The following is a 16,006-nucleotide window of genomic DNA, read 5'->3' on the forward strand; positions in this document are numbered from 1 at the left end:
TGTGTTCAACTATGGATGGAATCTTGTAAGACCTTTCGCAAAGATGTCAAACCTGATTGGTTAAAAAGAAACCACATGTTCACCATCCACAAGGCCTACTTCACTCCCCATACACTGTCAAAAATTACTAAAGGGCCACCAGTGATTTGTAAAAAATTTGGTCAGGTTGCTGCCACGGATATCCACATGTTTAAGAAGTGTCCATTCCTGGTTGCCTTCTGGGGAAGTGTGGGTGAATTTTTTACAAACTTTGGAATGCCCCATCAACATAGATTTTCAACTAATAATATTTGGCTCTGCAGAAAATGTTAGCGGCCCTGCAGGAGTTCTGCTCTTCTATGCTATCGTACTAGCCAGGAAGCAGATTTGCATGAAATGGACAGAATCATCTCACCCCACCTTCTTGGACTGGAAGTCCTCAGTCTTGGCGGTTTCCAAAATGGATCTTGCCAGATCAGACAGCAATAAAAAGAGAGAATTTTGGAATCTTTTGCAAGCTCGATGGGGTCCAGAGTCATTGCAATAACGCTTTTTTTTCTTCCCCCTAGAGTCCTCTGATTAAGCCATTAACACTCTTCGGGCTAAGTTGGAGACTGCCAGATTTTAAGGAAAGATTCTCCGACGGAAGTTATCTAGCTCTTAAAGTTTGGCAGAAGAGTCATCCCAGTGGTTACCAACAATGTTGGAGAGCACACTGTGTTCTTTAAATACCCCTCACACACCAAAAGGACCCTTGGTGTCATGCTTCATCATGGGGGTCTTCGCATCCCTCTACAGAATGCGGGGTTCTACTGACCATCGACTACGCGGGAGAACTTTTTGGTAAATCTATGTGTGGTGGTTGAGGTGAGTAAAGGGGTCAGGAGTGAATGGAGTAGTGAGTATTAAAAAAAAACACCTGGCACGTGAGGTATAGAAAAAAAACTTTTATTCGGCCGCCATGCTGGTATTATTAAAAGAGTGGTAGAGGTATTGTTGTATTTAATGTACACTACTTCAAAAGTACGTCGACATGTTTCGAAGCAGGGCTTCTTCTTCAGAACGGGGTGCACTGATCCCCACCTTACTCACGTCAAGGATAGGGTTAATATTCAACCAGTAATATAGAAATTATGTGTACCTGCAATGTGTACCTATAATCTGGGAGAAAAAAAATCACTTATGAACATTTTGTGGATGAGGATCAAGATAGGTAAGTACCTGCAATGAGTACCTAGGGAAAAAAGAGAAGAACACAAGGAAAAAAAGCATGTAGTACTCCATCTGGAAAATCCAGCATGAAAAGTAATGTGACCTTGAAAAGTGAAAAGACACTCTAGACCAGAGGTCTTCAAACTTTTTGATGCCGAGACCCCCTTGTAAAACCTTTTTAGGCGTAAGGACCCCCTTCCGACAAAAGATTCTAGAAACTGGTACTCCTCATCATAAACAACTATCGACAACCATAAATGCGCCTGTTAGACCTCATCACATCCATCCATCCATCATTCATCCACCCACACTTCCACCCATCCATCCACCCTTTCATCCTTCCATCCATCCTTTACTCATCCACCCGTCCATCCACACACCCACCTTTTCACACATCCATCCATCATTCATCCATGCAACCTTTTATCCATCCATACATCCATCCACCCTTTCATCCTTCCATCCATACATCCATCCTTTACCTATCCACCCGTCCATCTATCCATCATTCTTCCACCCACCTTTTCACACATCCATCCATGCAACCTTGTATCCATCCACCCATACATCCATCCTTCATCCATCCACCCTTTCATCCTTCCATCCATACATCCATCCTTCATCCATCCTCCCTTTCATTATTCCATCCATATATCCATCCACCCTTTCATCTATACATCCATCCTTCATCCACCCACCCTTTCATCCATCCATCCACCCACCCATCCATCATTCATCCCCCACCTTTTCACACATCCATCCATGCATCCATCATTCATCCATGCAACGTTTTATCCATCCCTACATCCATCCTTCATCCACCCATCCACACTTTCATCCTTCCATCCTTCAATCCATCCTTCATCCATCCACCCTTACATCCATCCATTCACCCATCACTCATCCACCCACATTTTCACAAATCCATCCATCATTCATCCATGCTACCTTTTATCCATCCATACATCCATCCCTCACCCATCTACCCTTTCATCCTTCCATCCACCCTTTCATCCATCCATCCTCCATCCACCTACCTTTTCACACATCCATCCATCCTTCATCCATCCATCCACCCTTTCATCTTTACATCCATCCACTCATCATTCATCCACCCACCTTTTCACACATCCGTCCACCCTTTCATCCTTCCATCCGTCCATCCATACAGCCATCCACCCTTTCATCCATCCATCCATACATCCTTCATCCGTCCACCCTTTCATCCATCCATCCACCCATCATTCATTCACCCACCTTGTCTGTGCCTCTCTCATGGGGGGGTCAGTATCTCTCTGCTTCTGTTTCCTCTGTCATGGGAGGGCATCTCTGTGCCTCCCTGCTTGGGGGGGTGGGGGGTGGGGGGGGAGGTGGCAGCTGGCTGTGAAAACATCTCACCATGAAGAACAGACTCTCAGCCACATTTCTCCTGCACAGGCGCCAGGTATGAGGGCTCGTGGGACTTGAACCAATGATATGATTGTAATGTCCTTCTGCTGTTTACTGTGTATTTGTAAAGCGCTCTGATACCTACGGGTTAAACTAGCGCTATATAAAACGTTAAAAGTAAAAATAAACCCACAGCTAAGTCCATTGAACTGAAAGGGCTACAGCCTCCTCCCCCGCCCCCCCCCCAGCTCCTGTATGTCAGCCTGGCTGAAACAGCTTGGAGACACACAAAGGCACACCGGAGTACTATCACAGGTCTTTAAAAGACCTTTACTTGTTAACGAGGCTTTGATGTTTTTCACACCTCGGTGTGAATTAGGCGGCCTCCGCCTTGAGCACCCTCGTTCAGCCCGACGCCAGGAACTGCACTCTGGCAGAATCTGCGACCCCCTTACCAGGACTCCACGACCCCCCTGGGGGTCGCGCCCCACAGATTGAAGACCTCTGCTCTAGACGCTTATGGTCAGTCTAATCCGGTGCAGTGATCTGAAAAAAATGGACAAAACATGGCACACGCACATTGAACATAAAACACACACTATGTTTTTAGACGGTAGTCCTGTAATCCAAATATTCGTGATGGTCATACGAAAGGAGGTAAAAAACAGTGGTAAAAGAGTAACACACTTTTACCAAGTTGCTGACTTGCAACATGAGCCTTGAACAGGGGGACCAGGTGCATAATAGCATCCTATTTCATTTTTGTGTAAAGGAAAAAGAAAAAGAACATATAGGTTCCGAGTCACTGTATGGCATTGCAATTGCACTTACATCTGCAGGTATCCTGTTATCATTACGGCTGCATCGGCTATGCCGTACTTACGAGTAGTAGAGACCTCTCTGTCCCTGAAACCTTCCTCCCCGCGGCTCCATGGATAAATGTGGAGTGCGGAGAGGGCTGTTTAAATATGCCGATTAATTTAGTTAATTGCCCGAAGCTGGTTGCTGACCGGGGATGTCAAACCCATATATGGTGTATCTGGTACGCTCAGAGGCACTCCATATACGGCGTATCCGGTGAAAAAAGCGGGGCTGTATGAGAACACTGCGTTGATATTAATGCGCCCTGCGGTTCCTGGGTGTAACACTGAATGCGTATGCGCTCTGGTGATTAGTGTTGCGGACAGCGCATGCGTGTTGGTTTGTAGGCCCAGCAGGGACAAAACGGTATAGTGCGCTTGAGCTTGCATGATTCCAGGGTAATGATGTTCACCCAGTGTCCGGACCAGGCTTGGGGAAAAAGAGTGATGTACACTGTAATCCCCTTTGTGTGAGAAAAAGGTCATTACATCATTTTGTAAATTCTATAAACGTTTTCAGGATATTCTTTATAATGGCAATACTATCGGTCCAGATTGCAATAAACAGGGGGTTGTTTTGGTGCAGAAAGAGACCTCCGTGGTCTCTGAATGAATAAGGCTGTGCTGTATCATGCCATAATAGCGTGTAGTGCAGCCACAGTTTCTTTGTAAAAACTCAAAGGTATTCTTAATCCGTGGTATAGTAGTGATACACACGTATGGGAGGAATATAGATGTGGACGTCCCTAAAAAAGTGGTTACTCTTTTTCAGTAGGACTATAGTGAAAAAGGCTCACCCTATGCATAAAAAGTGCTTGAAAGCAGTATGGGTCCTTTGCGGCTTTTACATGAATTGGTTCCACGGGATCTCATCATTGAGTCCAGTGATATTCATCCCCAAACGAACACGGAGTATTGTTCCTTCTCAAAAAGGCCGTTCTCTGTGTATAACTGTTCTATGACCGCCCATTGTAAGTCGTTCACTGTATGCATTTCAGTGAGGCAGCGGGGCGCCATTTTTGTCGTGTTTTCTTGAACCTGATGTTGCGTTTGTGTTCCCCAATCCTGACCTTCACTGGTCTGGTGGTCATGCCCACATATTCCAAACTGCAGGGGCAGGTTACTAGATACACCACATTGCGACTGTTGCAGTTTGTGAATTTCTTCTGTTCCCATACTGTTCAATTCCGGAACATCAGTTATCTGCCCTTTCTGGTTAGGTGGCAGCTGCTGCAGTTACCACATGGGTGTTGTCCCTGGATCCCCTAGACAAGTATTCGAGCTCCACCCTAAAGTATCATTTTTGTAACTCCAGGTTTATTTTCATAAAAACATTTGTATTCAATGAAATCCTATTTTTAAAAATTGCATTCAATATATACTTTGATTCGGTGCTCTGGTACAGTCTTATATAAACACTATCTAACAATTCCAATTACGGTGTCTATCTCAGAAGCACACACAATATTTAAAATCATGTACTTTCATAATTACAAGTTAACACTGAACAAATACATTTCATAAACATTAAAAGTCCCACTGTCGACGCGTTTCGGTGCGTTGGTTACAATTATGGCACCTTCCTCAGGACGGACGAAGATTAAAAGTTTTTATACTTCTTTTTGAAGTATAGGGATTGGTATCCTTCTCAGAATTTTCAGGACAACTGTATCTCCTTTTAATTTTTGATTTAAACCACTGGCGTCAGGTTTAGTGGAATCGTAGGATTTATTAGAAGTGTGGATGACACATATTCAATGGTGTCTTAAAGCAGGTACGTCTTTCGATGTGCACCGTCTGAAATTAGTTATCTTGCTGTGCCAATTCGTTTTGCATCTGATGATGGCATTCAGGCTGTTCTTCCCTGCACCTCCTTAAGTGGTGTCTTGATACCGATTATGAGGTGCAATTTTCCTTGGCAGCCTGGAATTAGGAAAACGCTATCTTCTTTTCTTTAAGCGCTGTTGGCCACAGTTTCAGGTTTTGGGGTCTTTTTACTTCTATCTACTCCCAACCTTCCAATTTTGTGAATTTCGGCAAACTCGCTCGTATCGACGTCCTGCTTCCACGTCGATACGAGCGAGTTTGCCGAAATTCACAAAATTGGAAGGTTGGGAGTAGATAGAAGTAAAAAGACCCCAAAACCTGAAACTGTGGCCAACAGCGCTTAAAGAAAAGAAGATAGCGTTTTCCTAATTCCAGGCTGCCAAGGAAAATTGCACCTCATAATCGGTATCAAGACACCACTTAAGGAGGTGCAGGGAAGAACAGCCTGAATGCCATCATCAGATGCAAAACGAATTGGCACAGCAAGATAACTAATTTCAGACGGTGCACATCGAAAGACGTACCTGCTTTAAGACACCATTGAATATGTGTCATCCACACTTCTAATAAATCCTACGATTCCACTAAACCTGACGCCAGTGGTTTAAATCAAAAATTAAAAGGAGATACAGTTGTCCTGAAAATTCTGAGAAGGATACCAATCCCTATACTTCAAAAAGAAGTATAAAAACTTTTAATCTTCGTCCGTCCTGAGGAAGGTGCCATAATTGTAACCAACGCACCGAAACGCGTCGACAGTGGGACTTTTAATGTTTATGAAATGTATTTGTTCAGTGTTAACTTGTAATTATGAAAGTACATGATTTTAAATATTGTGTGTGCTTCTGAGATAGACACCGTAATTGGAATTGTTAGATAGTGTTTATATAAGACTGTACCAGAGCACCGAATCAAAGTATATATTGAATGCAATTTTTAAAAATAGGATTTCATTGAATACAAATGTTTTTATGAAAATAAACCTGGAGTTACAAAAATGATACTTTAGGGTGGAGCTCGAATACTTGTCTAGTGTGTCACAGTTACAGACCGAAAGTCACTGATTTAAATGTGTAGACCTCATGGTCACTAGTTAAAAGAAAAATACACAGAAAGGAATCTTTTTTGATAAGCAATTGATACCCAGTCCTTTCTGGTCCCTGGGAAACTCTCCTTTTTTTTGGAGGTCCCTGGATCCCCTGTATAGTTATTTGCTCTGGTTGCTGTATACGGGGTCGGGTGAGTACCAAAATGTCCTTGAGGTTCTTACCCCTCTTGTGGGCAAAAATTGGTTTCTCCAGATTAAGGTCTCGACATGCGAGGGTCCTCCAATGTTTATTTACAATTTTGGAGATCTGGTTGGAATGAGTATTGTAGGTGGTTACACATATTGATCTCTTATCCGGTTCCTTCTGTACTTTGTCCTCCAGTAGAGCATCCCTATTGTTATTCCGGGCCCTCTTCATGGCCTTGTTTATCACAGGTATGGGGTATCTCCGTGCTTCCAGCTTCTTCTGGTGGTCCACCGCTTGCAATTTATAAAACTTGATGCAGGAACAATTCCGTCTTAGGCGGAGAAATTGGCTGTATGGTAAATTGTCCCATAGATGTTGTGGGTGGAAACGGTCATATCTTAATAAACAGTTTTTTGTAGTGGGCTTTAATTTGGGTGTGGTTTTTAGAAAGCCCCCTTCAGGGTAAATGTTCAGATCTAGGAAAACAATTTTCTCACGTGATGCTGAGCTAGTGAAGTTTAGAAAAGGGTTTTGTGCATTCAGCCAAACCATGAACTGCTCAATGGACTGGGGGGCACCTTCCCAAATGAGCAGGATGTAATCTATATACCGCTTCCAGATTTTTATGTTCTTGCGGTAGGGGTTGTTTTGGTGGAGGATTTTATGGACCTCCAGATGATGCACGTAGAGTCCGGCCAGACTAGGGGCAAAGGTGCTCAACATACTGGTCCCTTGGCTCTGTAGGTACAAGGTTTCTTTGTGTTTATGTATATTGCGGTTGGGGAGACCGAATCCACTTCCTCTCCACTCCCCTCTTGTTATTGTTTATTATCCCAGTGGTACTTCATTAATCCCCAAGATGTTCTGGTACTAGTAGGTTGGTCCCTCTTGTTATTGTTTATTATCCAAGTGGTACTTCATTAATCCCCAAGATGTTCTGGTACTAGTAGGTGGGTCCCCCTTTCTTCAATCAACCTATGCCACCCAGTTGTCTAGGGGTGAGTACAAGAATTTAGGGTGTGATTTGAAGGGGGATTGGCGGCGAATGAGGACAAAAAAATAAAAATAAGCAACCTTCCCTGAGAGCTGGAAGCACGCAGAGATCAACGCCTTACTCAAGAAACCCAGGGCAGACCCCAAGCACCTCAAGAATTTCCGGCCCATCTCCCTGCTCCCGGCGAAGGTCATCGAAAAGGCAGTAAACAAACAACATACCAGCTTCCTCAAGGAGAACGGCATCCTGGACCCGTCCCAGTCCGGGTTCGGCAGCAACCACAGCACCGAAACCGCCCTCCTCGCCGCCACCAATGACATCAGGACCCTGCTAGACAATGGAGAAACTGCAGCCCTCATCCTCCTGGACCCGTCAGTCGCCTTCGACACAGTCTGCCACCGCACACTACGTACACGCCTCCACGACGCCGGAATCCAAGGCAAGGCCCTGGACTGGACCTACTCCTTCCTCTCCGGCAGAACACAGAGCGTCTGCCTCCTCCCCTTCCGCTCCAAAGACACCAGGATCATCTGCAGCGTACCCCAAGTCACATCCCTCAGTCCAACGTCTACATGGGACCGCTCACCCACGGCAGCACAACCTCAATATCATCTCCTACGCCGACAACACCCAGCTGATCCTCTACCTCACCAAGGACCCCACACCGCCAAAACTAACCTCCACGTAGGAATGAAGGCAGTCGCCGACTGGATGAGGAACAGCCGACTGGATGAGGAACAGCCGACTGATCCTGAACTCGGACAAGGCGGAGGTCCTCATCCTCGGATCCACCCCTTCGGCCTGGGACGACTCCTGGTGGCCAACTGCACTAGGAGCATCCCCCAACACCCACCGACCAAACACGCAACCTAGGGTTCATCCTTGACCCTACCCTCTTCATTACGAAGCAGGTCCTGCATCAACACCCTCCGTATGCTTCGCAGGATCTTCAAGTGGATCCCCGCCGAGACGAGAAAGAGGGTCACCCAGGCACTCGTCAGCAGTCGACTGGACTATGCAAAAGCACTCTACGCAGGAGCCCCGGCCAAACTCCTGAAACGGCTGCAACGCATTCAGAACGCCTCTGCATGCCTGATCCTCGACTTCCTTTGCCGCAGCCACATCACACACCACCTGAAAGACCTGCACTGGCTCCCCGTCAACAAGAGGATAAACTTCAAACTGCTCATCCACGAACACAAGGCACTTCACAAAACCGGACCAGCATACCTCAACAGCCGACTCAGCCTCTACCCCCCCCACCCGCCAGATTCGCAAACCTCGCCACCGTCCCCCGCATCCGAACAGTGACCACCGGCGGCAGATCTTTCTCCCACTCGCCGCCAAGACATGGAACACCCTCCCCACCCACCTATGACAGACCGAAGACCTTCTGACCTTAAGGAGACTTCTCAAGACCTGGCTATTCGAGCAGTAGCAGCTTCCCCCTGTGCCTTGAGACCCTCAAGGGTATGTAGTGCGCTCTACAAATGCTATAATTGATTGATGGTAACTCAGTGAAAACACCATAAAAAGACGCCACACTAGTTTAGAAAAATAGAGAATATTTATCGAAGGAAAACAAGACTAAAAATGAAAAAAAATACATCAAAAGATATGAATTATGAAGATTAAATCCCAAAACAGTGCTTAGAAGTCCATAAGGCTAAAAGGTTCCATGAGCTCCCGCTAGATCAGGGTAAATTCACAAGTTCAGGCCGACAGGGATGGAGGGCAGGCCGGCTACAGAAACCATGCATGGCCCGATGACAAAGTACCTTGTTCGAGTAAGCATTGATGTTGAGGACTCCCTACGTCGTTTCCAATACACACAGACAGGTTGATGCATAGGAGTAAAGACTAGCAGAGGCGTCTTCTGATCAAGCTGCAGTTTCGTCAAGCGAGAAATTCATTAAGAACACTGCCATAAAGAGCTCCAGTACATCCAAAAGGCACAAAAAGCCCATTAGCGGCAGTGAACGCCACAAGACATCAATAAGACAACAAAGACACAGTCAACAAATAAAGACAAGAACTTCTGGTTATGGTCGGGGAAGCGTGCAGAAACGGGGAAGAACTAGTTCGGAGCCAACTGAGCTAAAGGATTGAATGGCGAAATTTAGAAGAGAGAAACGCCCCGGAGAAAGAGAGACTATGGAGTGAGAGGTGACACCCTGACAAGATTGCGGACCGGGAGGCGTCTTCCTGAGGCGAGAAACGCTACGGACTCAGAGACACAAAAAACAGATACTGGGAACATCAACGCTAGCTAGAATAGTAATTACGAGCCTACAAAGATTTTAAAAGTATCACCTGTGGCGCGATCACTGTGCACTCCAGTCAGTTATATACGCACCCCGTTTTTAAGTACAAAAAACACCAGTAAAACTGGGCTATAAAGGAGATGCCCGACATAGCACTAATGGATTTGTACTAAATGGAGGTGCTAGCACAAACAGAGGTTTTCAGTTTTGGTTAGCCTGAACAACACCGAGTTAATCACATAGGTCTGTTAGAGAATAATCTGTTTTCCTAGAGGAACCTATAGTGGGCAACACTCAATCCACCCCTTCCTCAACACAGAGTCGATGAATATTGCTACGAATTAAACCCCACATAAAGGAACACAGGAGCTTCACGTTATTCCACCATGTGAGCCCAAGATGGAATGTCACGAGCCTAATTCAAATATAAATACAAATGCACACAATAGAAAATACCATGTATAATTGATGTATATATGTCACGCTACCTCTTCCCTGTCCACCACCTTCACTCATTCACTTGAACCCCAAACCCACTTACCTCCCTCTTCCTACACCAAGAGCACTGTAAATACAATTACATCCTTAAATGTATAAGCAACTGTGTTGCCTTATGTGATCAATGCTTTAAATAATATTTGCATTAATTGCCAATCACTGACAATAAATTGCATTTTTGCAGTTCATGTAAACTTGGGCTTTGCGAATACGGATATTTTTTTTCTTTTGAAACTGTTGCTTATTGTAATGTAAATGTGAACCAGGCTGGGTAGCTTTTTGGGTAACCGAATCAATACTTAATATACATGATCAGAAAGGCATGAAAAAGTATAAGAAGTCAATCAATTGCTTAGCAAACAATTAATTGTTTGCAATTCATCAGCAAGCAGCCACCATTTTGTGCCCAGAAACTAGCAACATGCTTTAAGCTCACGAGCTGCAGCAAATCCATGAATTTCAGAAATGGCAATCAACCCTGGGGTTAGGTGCAGAACCTCGTAGAATGTAACAGTGGTGGGCTACAAGGACTTGGCAAAGGCCAGGCCACAAACACGATGATGCACTGGCATGCAACTGATGGGATCTATGGTTAGCTGGGTGCCAGATGTGCATAGCATTCAACCCCTGCTGTGTATGGCAAAATGATATACATGGTGGGGTTGAACGCAAAAGGCCCTGCCTCAATACGATAATGCTCCTTAAAAAATAAAGACTGCAATCACTGGAAAGAAATCCACTTAGGAATATACTTACCAAAAAATCATAGTTAAAATGAACTAATGATTCCACCTCTAAAACTAACTACACAATTTGACAATGAGCTCTTTAACCTTCTGAAACGGCAGTCACCAAAAACTGCACTATAGCACATTAATTACAAAGTGTTCTTTCCTTATGTCTCCTTTCCCACCCAAAAAAAAAAAAAAATCAAATACATTTGCATTGTTGCCTGATTTGATCTCACAGCGCCCTGCAATAGTGTACATTGGCCATCATAAGACGACACTGGGCAAACTACAAAATGATAGTGCTAAGCTCTTATTTCAGTTTACATGACATGATAATGTTCTCCATTGGCTTATAACTAAAACAATTACAGATCAAGACAGTGTGTATTGTTCAGTAATTAATCACTAGTTACTCTCAGCAATGCGGCCACACCAATCAAACCGCCTACAAATTAACTAGCTAAGTGATATCAGTCTGCTCAAACCTACATTACAACAACAATTAACCAAACATACAAAAAAAAGTTTGTCAATTATCTATGCACAAGCAATATTCTGCAGTACAAAAGGGGGTGGTGATGGACAGAGCATCTGAATCAATCAAACACGCACACCCAGTCAAAAGATCTGGGTTTAATCCATCACGTTCTTTAGCCCACTCTGCCATCCCAGTTCAGACATGGCTATATGCAAATCAGTCTGACCCTGTGCCTCATGGGAACAGTCCAGCCCGAACTGCCAAGCCATGTCTTCCCTGGACCGGAAACAAGCTTCCGAGGACCGGTTTCTGGCATTCCAGCCGTCTTCAGCCCGGCTTGCTTGAATCCAGTGGCAAAGTGAGCAAGGGACTCACGTCTGAGCATACCCTGCCACACTTATGGCGGCCAAAAGCGGTACAAAAGGGGTTGGTGATGGACGGAGCATCTGAATCAAACACTCACACCCAGTCAAAAGATCTGGGTTTAATCCATCACCTTTCTTTAGCCCACCTTCATGCACCACGTCAACGCGGTAGTATCCTCCTCATTCTATACCTTGAGAATGATAAAAAACTTCTACCCTATCTTCCCATGAATATGGCAAAAACTCTTATCAGCGCACTTGTCATGGCCCGCATTGACTACTGCAATGGTCTGCTAGTCAATGCTCAAGAAGGTGTTCTAAAGAAATTACAACTGGTGCAAAATGCTGCGGCCAGATTGATTACCGGATGCCCCAAGTATGCCTCCATTTCTGGCACACTCCGAGAGCTCCATTGGCTGCCGGTAAAGTAGAGAACTAAGTTTAAGGCTCTCTGCATTGCCTACAAAGCAACTCACGATCAAGGTCCAGCGTTTCTAAAAGAATCTTTTTGCCCTTACAAACCTGCTAGATCACTCCGATCCTCAACCGCCGGACTCATGCAGGTTCCCAGGACTAAGAAAGTCTCCTGGGGAGACAGATCCTTCATAGTTACCACAACTAAACTATGGAACAGTCTTCCACCTCACATCAAAGCCTCTACATCTCTTCTTTCTTTCCGCAGACAGATAAAATCCTGGATGTTCATGCAATAACTCCTCATGGACTAGTTCACTTATTCAGCGCCGAGACACCCACGGGTAGTTGAGCGCTTAACAAATTGCCTAAATAAATAAATTTGTCCCTCCTGTGCTGCATAATTCCAGTGGCCCTTAAATGTAACTGACTTGCATCTGGTGCTTACTACACAAACAGCAAAAAATTAAGAATACTACTGTCAGAAAAATCTTAAATGTAGGGTGTACAATGTAATAGGTTTTAAATAGTTTATGAATTATTGAAAAATGTTTTGCCACATATAGTTGTACATCACCATTAACTGTTATAGTTCTATTTGCCCATCTATCCTCTCGCTCACAGAAGACCATGCCACCACCAGAACAAACTTCCGCAGCACCATAACAAATGTCACTGTCTGGCTGAGAGCAAACTGCCTGAAGCTCAGCACGGACAAAACAGAGGTGCTGCTCTTCAGAAAAAACACCTCCATGTGGAACGAGACATAGTGCCCCCCAAATTCGGACTCACACCAACTGACCTAGCCTGCAGCCTCGGCATAGCCCTGGACAGCAACTCGCCACGAAGCACCAGGTCATCGCAATCTCCTCCACCTGTTTCCATACCCTTCGTATGCTCCAGAAAATCTTCATATGAATCCCACTGACACCAGGGAAACTGTCACACGGTAAAACAGTCATGCAAGCCCTCATCACCAGCCAGCTGCCTACAGAGACGCATTCTATGCCAGAACCACCATCCAAATTCTTAAGAGACACCATACCATACAGAATTCAAAGGTCAAACTCATCCTCAACCTCCTCAAATGGATACACATAACCCCCACCTCATGAACCTCCCCTGGCTCCCACTCCAGAAGAGATGCCAGTTGGAGATACTGACACACGCCAAGCAGGCCCTCCACGACTTTGGGTCCACCATACATTAACCACCACCTGAACTTCCACAAACCTGCCAGACAACTGCACTCTGTGTCCCTTGCACACGTTACATGCATCTGCAAAACCTACAGCGGAGGTCGTTCCCTCTCCTACTTCGCTGCTAAGTCCTGAAAGAACCTATCCCTCCACTTGTGAACGTCCACCACACTTACGGATTTCAGAAAGAGGCTTAAGACCTGGCTTTTCGTCTGAGACCGGCAAGACCTCGGCGCCAGGATACCCTCAGAGGTGAATAGTTGCACTGTACAAGTACCAACTGATTGATTCTTTTATACCTGATTTGATATTCTTTTATACCGGTTTTGATATTCATTTATTTTTAAGGATGTTTTTAATAAACAAGAGCACACAAAGCGGTACCGTCAAAGGCTATCCCCAATGGTCCAAAGAGATGTGTCAATCTGCTAGGTAATTGTCAGTCGGGCTTCAGACTAGATATAGCCCAGAAAGAGAGGCGGTACTACTGGATCTACCCACGGCTTTTGATTTAGCCACCACAAAATCCTACTAAACAATCAGGAAAAGAACAGATGAACAGCGTGGTCCTCAACTCGTTTTCCTACCATATGATTAACTGATGTCAACAAGTCAAGATGAACCATCATCAAAGAGTATCTCAAGGTAACATTCTTTTACTGACTCTCTACAAAATGTGCATGGAACAGCTAATCGTCATCTTAAAAGCAGACAGACATATCTTTAGGAGGATGACACATATAGATCTCAGAATTTCTTCCTAACAAGATACCCTAGTCCTTAAGTCCTCACAGACTCTTTACTTAAGTTCTGGCATCTTTTCCACCTGAAGCTGAATTAGAAGCCCACATCTCCATGGAAAGAAACTGTACAACTGAAAATATCGCTAAAGGCTCAAGAATTCTCTGCTGTTTAAAGAACGTTGTCTGGCAAAGCATGTGTCGGACGAAGATGCGGGCAATCATGTATTCATCGAAATCGCGTGGAGAGCAGCTGAGCGGACTATTAGCTGCCTCGCGACCACTCACCAGCCCGTCGATCTGCACGTGCTTTACAGCACTATCCAGGGACCCAGCAATTGCGACAGTGGTGGGCAGCAAGGGGGTGCCGGCAGCTGGAATACTGACAGCGGTGGAGATGGCGCCAGAGACTGGTGCTGGGCGAGTCGCCATGTCTCAGAGATGCAGCAAGGAAAAGAGAGAGTAGCACGAACCGGAAGTAAACGACCCAACCACAAAGTCGGCTTGTACGTCATAGACATGTGCCGCGGAGAGCACGCTGGCTCCCTAACGCTCAGGCCCGCCCACTGGTGACACAGAGGGCTGTGAATGGTCGACGCTTGAGTCAGATGCATCGTGCCGGTTTCTTAGGTAGGATGGGGCAGCAAAATGAGGCGATGAAAGTGAAGAACCGCGAGTTTCAAATTGCGTGGGGAGTATTGATGGAAAGAACGCGGGTGAAAGAAGAGAGAACAAATTAAAGATTTAAATTAAAGATTTAAATCGCTATTTAGAGAAGAGCGAAGAAAAGCATCCACTAGAAATTATAGAGAGGGACGAGAGCATGAAACAGAGTGGGGTAGAGAAAGGGGAAAGAAGAAGCTGTGATGGGGGGTCGTGCTCATGCAATTATCTAGCGCTGCAGCCGCAGGAATCACAGGACACAGCTTCAGTTATTAACCGCGTGGTCCCGACTGCCTGAGCCGGCCACGCCCCTTTATTATATAGCCAGTGCGTGACAACATGCACCAGCGCTAGCGTGGGTCCTCCGAGCGCGGGTAGACAGCAGCGCTACCCAGCCGGAGGACACTACATTCCTTCCAACCTTTATTAAACAACAAACAAAATACTGAATACATAGGTCTGTTACTGGTTACTATGAAGTACCAGTCCTTTCTAAGTATTTGGTTAATCACACCATGCCAGGCGGGAGGATGGAGCCAGATTGCTGCGCAGGCCATATCTGGAGTGTTCGCCCCGTGAGTATAGCAGCGAGGGGATAATTTCTTGCAAGACCCCTCCCTCTGGAGATCGTGCTGGGAAACTTGGCAAAGTTCTGTCTGGCGTCCCCAGCATCAAAGGGGCGCCATGGTCAGACATGTCCAGATTTTCTGCGGGGATTATCCCTTGGGCACCATCCGGTCTTTTCTCCTGTGGCTGTTGACGTGGTCTGGCATCCAGGTTGTCCAATGGTGGCTGGTCTGGAGTTCCGCGAGGACCTTTTTGAAGAAAGATATGTTGCGTGTGATTTCCTCAATTCCTCTTCTGGCTGTTATCATGGTGCCGGTTCAGCGGATAACTGTCCAGGGCTGATGTTCAAATGGAAGCCGGAACTTGCTCCCGGGGTACCTGTCCTTGGCATAGATTCTGTCCTTTACTTGAATAGCCGACATTCTGGCTCGTCGGTCGGTGCTGGCTTGATCATTGGAACTGGTCCTTTTGGCTAGAATCTTGTCGGCATCAATCTGCGACGGGGTCCAGCTTGGGTGATTTAGGATGGTGTCTCGCACTACTCGACCCATGCTTGTCGGCACCGGCGCTACCTCGGTCGTGAGATGGGGC

The 16,006-nt window shown here is 45.6% G+C and overlaps 1 protein-coding gene across 1 annotated transcript in view; it reads right to left on the minus strand.

The window, feature by feature from the left end:
- The window catches only part of LOC147724598 (eukaryotic translation initiation factor 3 subunit H-like), a 504,872-nt gene extending 490,161 nt beyond the window's left edge, over positions 1-14,711 (minus strand). The window contains exon 1 of the mRNA XM_086966137.1: positions 14,474-14,711. Within this exon, the coding sequence (XP_086822263.1) occupies positions 14,474-14,617 (144 nt within the window). The 5' untranslated portion in view covers positions 14,618-14,711. The remainder of the gene's footprint in view (positions 1-14,473) is intronic.
- Positions 14,712-16,006: the final 1,295 nt, after the last annotated feature.

Source organism: Lissotriton vulgaris, chromosome 4_1, assembly GCF_964263255.1.
Source record: "Lissotriton vulgaris chromosome 4_1, aLisVul1.2, whole genome shotgun sequence".
Lineage (NCBI taxonomy): Eukaryota > Metazoa > Chordata > Amphibia > Caudata > Salamandridae > Lissotriton > Lissotriton vulgaris.